This window comes from Fukomys damarensis, unplaced genomic scaffold, assembly GCF_012274545.1.
Source record: "Fukomys damarensis isolate Sample0158 unplaced genomic scaffold, DMR_v1.0_HiC HiC_scaffold_19, whole genome shotgun sequence".
Lineage (NCBI taxonomy): Eukaryota > Metazoa > Chordata > Mammalia > Rodentia > Bathyergidae > Fukomys > Fukomys damarensis.
The window spans coordinates 56,963,715-56,970,233 of NW_022900931.1; the positions used below are offsets into that span (position 1 = coordinate 56,963,715).

Below are 6,519 nucleotides of genomic sequence, written 5' to 3' on the forward strand. Positions count from 1 at the left end.
ATGAATGAAACCAGCCTGGTGTGATGGTGCACACCTTTAATCCAAACACATTGGAAGACTAGGCAGGAGGATTGCAAGGTCAAGTTCAGTCTGGGCAACTCAGAGACTTAACAAAATGCTGTCTCAAAATGAAAAATAGGCCGGGCATGGTGGTACATGCCTGTAATGCTGAACTCAGGAGGCTGAGGCAGGAGGATCACCTCGAGTTTGAGGCCAGCCTGAACTATATAGTGAGACCCTGTCTCAAAAAAAAAAAAAAAAAAAAAAAAAAAAATGAGCTAGGATATAGTATAGCGCAAAGGACCCAGGTTAATCCCTATTACTGCAAAAATAATAAAAATAAACTCTTTTTAAAAAGTACTCAGGGCTGAGGCAGGAGGATCGCTGTGAGTTCAAGACCAGCCTGAGCTACATAGTGAGTTCCAGGTCAGTCTCAACTACATAGTGAGACCCTGTCTCGAAAAGCCAAAAAAAAAGTACTCAGGGAGGGCCAGGGATTTAGCTCAGTGGCACCATGCCTGCATTGTAAGTGCAAGGTCCTGAGTTCTACTCCCAGTACCGGAAAAATAAAAAATATAAAAGATGCTAGAGGTATAACTCAATATGAAGACCTTGAGGGTAGGGAGAAAGGGTCAAAGGAGGACAACCATGGGAAAAGATACACAGAGGCAATGGAAGGCATGAAAGGAGATGGGGGGATAAGATTTCTCAGAGGAAAGGCAGACAGAGGGCAGGCAGCTGGTGGAAGAGGAGAGAAGGGCTGACTCAGAGAAGAGCTGTGGCACACAAAGAGCAGAAGCCCAGGCACACAGCCAGGGAGTCTGGATGTCACAGGCCCTCCAGTCTGTCTGGGATCCAAATGTTCTTGCCACCCCATTCTTCTGGACACAAGTAAGAGACTCATTCCAGCAGCAGTCCCCATCTCGGGGCCTCCCTAGGAGAGACAGCCAACTCCCTACTCCAAGACTCACTTTTTTCTTTTTCCCACTAAGGAAACCCAACTTTGAGGCCATATTGTAACCCACTAAAAGACAGTATTTCCTAGGCTCCTCTGTGACTAGGTGGGGGCATGTGACTAAGTTCTGGCCAACGAATGCTTCCAAGTTGCTTAGAAACATCTGGGATGGTGCCTTAAAGGGGAAGGGTGCTCAAATGGAATCAGAGTAGCTCCAAGAGGAAAAAAAAAAAAAGGAAAGTGACTCGTAAGAAACCGTTCCTTAATTTGTTCTTATTTTCTTTTGTTCCTCTGGATGGCAGCACTTACAATGTGCAACATCTCTAAGAATCTACCTTAAGTGGACAGCATGTGTTCTTATGAACTATTTTAGTCTTGCTGACCATCTTTAACTAGAGCATGGAGAGGCATTCACTGGCAGAAGTCTCTTTCTCCCTTACCAACTGATTAAGCAGTTCTTTACATTCCTCTTTTCTTCCTCCCTCCACAAGACCAGCAATATTTCAAGGAGGGAATAACTCTTTCAGCCTAAATCCCCAATTAACATATTGTAGAGCTGGGCTACAAATGATCTATAAAAGATGTAGTATGAGCAAAGAATAAACCTTTGTTGCACACTGGAAGGCTGAGGCAGGAGGACTACAAATTCAAGCCAAGCATGTGCAGTTTAGGGACTCTATCTCAAAATAAAACTGAGGGATGTTGCTAGGTGTAAAAGCCTTGGGTTCAATCTCTAGTACTACAAAACAACAAACTGCAAACAAGCAAAACTTTTATTGTACTAAGCCACCGAGATTTGGGAAGTTTGTTCCTGCAGCATGATTTAACCATGCTTAACCATGATGATTCCTATGGACCTCAAATTTGTTTAAGTCACTATTATTTCAGGATGTTATGACTGCCAGTTAGCTGCAATTCCTAACTGATAGGCCCCCCCCTTATTAGAGATGACTATCACTTGTTCCTGAAAGGGCCTAAAATAGAGCTAATGAATGTTCCCAATGGCTGCCAAGTAGGCTCTCAAGTTATTTCCTGGCAGCAACTTCCCTCAAAATATTTCACCTTGTTTCCCACCTGGCACCCATGCCCTCTCCTGAATCTCTTTTGGAAATGCTCCTTCCTTTACTAAATGCCTAAACTAAATGGTTTTGCAAGACTGACACAGAGTAGGCCAGACCTGCGTGAGGAACAGCCTGGTAGCCACTGGGAAGGCCAACAAAGTCATAAACTATGTTTGTTTTGTGGTACTGGGAATTAAACCCAGGGCCTCACAAATGCCAGGCAAGTGTTCTACTGCTGAGCTACATCTGCAGTCCCTAATTTTTTTTTAAGTTCCTGATTTTCATAAAGTCATCTGGCTGCTGTGTATAGTTGTCACTGTTCTCATTATATATTATGTTGTTGTAATTATTATTATTACATGTGAAGCACTTATAACTACCCAGGCATAAGGTATAGTGCTCTCCAAGTATAATATTGCTGTAAGGTAGGCCAAAATGAAAAAGGAGACCAGCAAGCAGCTAACCCAGTGTGTCTAGAAGTGAAAAGCTGATGGAAAACTGGCGCACATGGTGGCAGTGAGTGTGAAGTAGATAGTCTGGGGATATTATGTGTCTCTTTCCCTTATTTCCTAAGAGTTTAGTTAAGATTTTCTCATTTACAATTTTAACTGGATTGCCAAAGTGTTAGGGATCTTTTTTGTGACTGTTGCATTATGATGTGTTTTGAAGCTAAGGCCAAAGGATGAATTAATGGACTAGACTGAAGACAGTGGTGCTGATAAAAAGAAAGGATCACAGGTGACTCCCAGGTTGCATATCCAGGTCTTCAAGGTTTGACGCCTCACCTGTCTATGAGATCTGTCGTGGCAGGAACAAGATCTGTCAGGCTCCTCGTGTCTAACACAGATTTGCTTATTTTTCCAGGAAACACAAAAGAGTTGCTGAATTAATAAATGAATCACAGTTATGTATTTTAAAAAGCAAATCTGGCCAGCACAGTGGCACATGCCTATAATCCCAGCACTCTGGAAGGCCGAGGCAGAAGGATGGCAAGTTTGAGTCCACCCTGAGTCATTTAGTGAGATCCTGTCTCAAAGTTTAAAAAATTAAAAGTAGGGCTGGGGATGTGACTACATGTGATGGCTCTGTATTCAAACACTCCTGCCACCCTGTACCAGGGTCTCTTAAAGACTAACTGAACATGGACTGCTGAGCTTCCTGGCTAGCTCATCTGAAATCCAGTCACTGAATTCATCCAACAAACATTTACTGAGCACCCTCTACATACCAGGCACTATTCTAGAGACTTGGGAGATGACAAGAAACAAGAAAGACAAAACTTCCTGGTTTCACAGAGCTAACTGGCATGCCAGTGGGACACTCAATGAATTGTGTTAAAGGGGAAACTAAAGTAGGAGGCAGACAGAGTTGTGTGTGTGGCGGAGAGAGGGTTACAATTTTACATAGGGTGGTGGTCATAGAGGCAGGAACTTTCCAAGCAGGGGGAATGAATGGCACTGAATGCCCCTGGGCAGTGATATGCCTGAGACACTAAAGGAAATGGAGTCAGCCCCTCACTGGAGCACAGTAAGGGGCAAGAGGGAGATAACATTTCTGGGAAGGCAGCACTTGTAGTACTCTCTATGCCTACCTTCTGCCCACTCCAACCTCATCTTAGTTTCTCGTTTTGTTTGCAGTTAAGTAGGAACCAAGGGATGAATAAGAACAGAGGATGGTCCTGGTCTACTTTAGGTCACAGGCTTTCTCTGGCTGTGTGGGGAACAGACTTGGGAGACAAAGTGAGAACAGGGAGACCACAAGGAGGTTATTAAATTAGTCTAGAAGGAATTAGACATGATAAAATCCTGCACAGATTCTAAAGGAAGAATGGCTAGATATGGTGGCTCATGACTATGATCTCAGTACTTGGAAACCTGAGGCAGGAGGATTTCAAGTTTGAGACCAGCTTGAGTTACACAGTGTTTTTCTTTCTTTCTTCCTTATCCTGAGAATTGAAACCAGAGCCTCCACATGGAGCTACACTACCAGTCCTTTTTCAAAGCCTTTTTATTTTTGAGATAGAGTCTTGCTGTGTTGAAGTTGCTCAGACTGGACTTGAACTTGCAGTCCTCTTGCCTCAGCCTCCCTGAATGCCAGTATTAGAAGCATGTGCTACCATGACCAGCTCTACACAATGAGTTTAAAGCCAGCCTGAACTATACAATGAAATCCTGTGTCAAAAAAAAAAAAACAAAAAAAACAAGGGAGTGAGAGTGAGCAAGTGAGAGAGAGATACACACAGATCCATAGACTGGAGGAAGGATGTGTCCTAGGCCCATTAAGCTAAGATTAACAAGGAAGTCAGGCTTATTTACCATGGTAATCTGAACACCAAACGTACCATCTCACTAAACAAAGGGTTTGGGTCTGGGGTAAGAGTGAAATTTAGGTGAAATGAAAGTAAAGTAGTGTTTGTATAAACTCAAAGTAAATCAGAACAGCCAGGCGTGGTGGCGCACGCCTGTAATCCCAACACTCGGGAAGCTGAGGCAGGAGGATCACTGTGAGTTCCAGACCAGCCTGGGCTACATAGTGAGTTCCAGGTCAGTCTCACTCAACTACATAGTGAGACCCTGTCTCAAAAAACCAAAAAAAAAAAAAAATCAAAGTAAATCAGAACAGTATGTAAAGGGATCATATTAGGTCTGGACCACGAAGTTAAGATATGTTTAACATTGTGTCCAGAAACCCTTTATCTAAAGCTTTGAACCTGGACTGTAAATTGAAGCTGCTCTTCTGTGTCAAAGTGACTTAGCTCTTCCAAGCAAAAGTGAGACATTTCATTCCTAATGATGCAATTTCAAACAACACTTTCTGAAAGTCTCTGACTTTTGACAACTGTTTCCCCATAAGAAATCAGTAATCGCTCAAATAAGGGGAGTCTTTGCCACTTTACATCTGCAGTATGTCCTTGTAATATTTTTTCCTTTAGCTCTTCCTCTAGCTTTTCCCGTGTCTACTATTTCAGTCAGATAAATGAAAGGACAGGTTTTTCTTTTTTGATTTTTTGAGACAGGATCTTGAGATGTAGTTCAGGCTACCATTGAACTCAATAGGTATGTAGCCCGGCCTGGCCTGGAACTCAGTTATTCTCCTGCCTCAGCCTTCGGAGCGCAGTAACTACAGGCATTGCCATTGCGCCCGATTTGGGAGAACAGTTTTCTTTCTTTCTTTCAACAATCTAAGTAAAATGACCTTCTCAAATGTGAGGAAAAAGAAAGGTTGATTCTAAGGGGCATTTAGCTTCAGCAACAGGAAAGATAATGTTAGCTATTACTTAAGATAGGAAAGATTATGGAAGATTTTGGGGAGACAAGATGAGCAGCTCAGAACCAGATGTTTAGCGTCTCAAATACGTGGAGATGAAGTGCGGATAGTTACAGTTATAGACTAAACCCACCTCAGTTCTCCCTAGACATTCCTCTTGTGCTTCCTTCCGTTCACTAACTGTAGGCATCGGGTACCCTTGCTATTTCGGATATTTGCACCTGTCCATGCAAACGACCGCATGCAAACCTTTTTACCCTGACTTCCTGAGACCCTAAAGAGTCCAGATACAGCCGTATTTATCATTGGGCCCCGCCCTCCCAAGCCCCGCCTCCTCCCAAGCCCCGCCTCCTCCCAAGCCCTGCCTCGCGCTTGCGCTCACTTGTAGAAGCTCACAGGGCGGTTGTCCGAGCCCAGTCGGCCGGCAGTGTTGGAGCAGTTCGGAGCCCTGCAGTACTTAGGCATGGCTTTCCAACCCCGTTGAGTTTCGTCTAGTCAGCGGCCCCGCTTTGGTCCTCGCTGAGGCCCGCCGAATCCCACCCCGCCCGGCCGCCCGCCAGCTTTCCGCTGGCTTCACGTGACGTTCTAGGTGTCTCCTCATGTGATGGGAGCGCGGAAGGCGCCTGCGTACTAAGTGCCACTCGCGTTTCCACAGCTACGCCCGCGTCACGTGGCGAGCGGGAAAGGGCGAGTACATCTGCTCAAAGCCAGCCTAACAATCACGTGTTGGGGAAAAAGTGCCTGAGGAAGAGACTGCGCCATCAACATTCACTGGTTTTTCAGTCTCTTTCGGCTACACCCTACGCCTACATCCGGGCTGCCAGGGCAAACTTGGAAGCAAAAAGCACAGCAAGGAGACTGTGGCCTTAGGTTGATAAAGGTTAAAACTTGTATATTTCACTCAAAAGAAAAACATTGGAAAGAAAGCTCAGGACACGTGGTCAAGCATCCAGTACCCCACCCCGCCTGATACTAGGCTCCGCCTCTGAGCTCCCATTGGTCATGGGGGAAGGGGCCCCGGCAGCCCCACCATTGGCCAGACGAGCGGCCCGCGGCATCAAATGAGCGGCGGCGCCGGCGTTCCCGCGGCCATTCGCTATTCAAGTTGGTCTTGGCGGCTTCGGCGGTTAAGGAGTGTAACGGTCGTGGGTCTCCGGAGTGACAATGGCGGCCTTAGGGCTCGGAGGCTACGCGCGGAACGATACAGTCGAAAAGCTGCCATCTGTCATGGCGGGA

At 45.4% G+C, this 6,519-nt stretch overlaps 2 protein-coding genes across 2 annotated transcripts in view; one reads left to right on the forward strand and one right to left on the reverse strand.

The window, feature by feature from the left end:
• The window catches only part of Thap8 (THAP domain containing 8), a 13,629-nt gene extending 7,403 nt beyond the window's left edge, over nucleotides 1-6,226 (reverse strand). Inside the window, exon 1 of the mRNA XM_033765983.1 lies at nucleotides 5,666-6,226. Coding sequence (XP_033621874.1) covers nucleotides 5,666-5,748 — 83 coding nt within the window. The 5' untranslated portion in view covers nucleotides 5,749-6,226. The remainder of the gene's footprint in view (nucleotides 1-5,665) is intronic.
• Nucleotides 6,227-6,441: 215 nt separating this feature from the next.
• Nucleotides 6,442-6,519, forward strand: part of Wdr62 (WD repeat domain 62) — a 45,502-nt gene continuing 45,424 nt past the window's right edge. Inside the window, 1 exon segment of the mRNA XM_010631949.2 lies at nucleotides 6,442-6,519. This exon segment is cut by the window's right edge and continues 25 nt beyond it. Coding sequence (XP_010630251.2) covers nucleotides 6,448-6,519 — 72 coding nt within the window. The 5' untranslated portion in view covers nucleotides 6,442-6,447.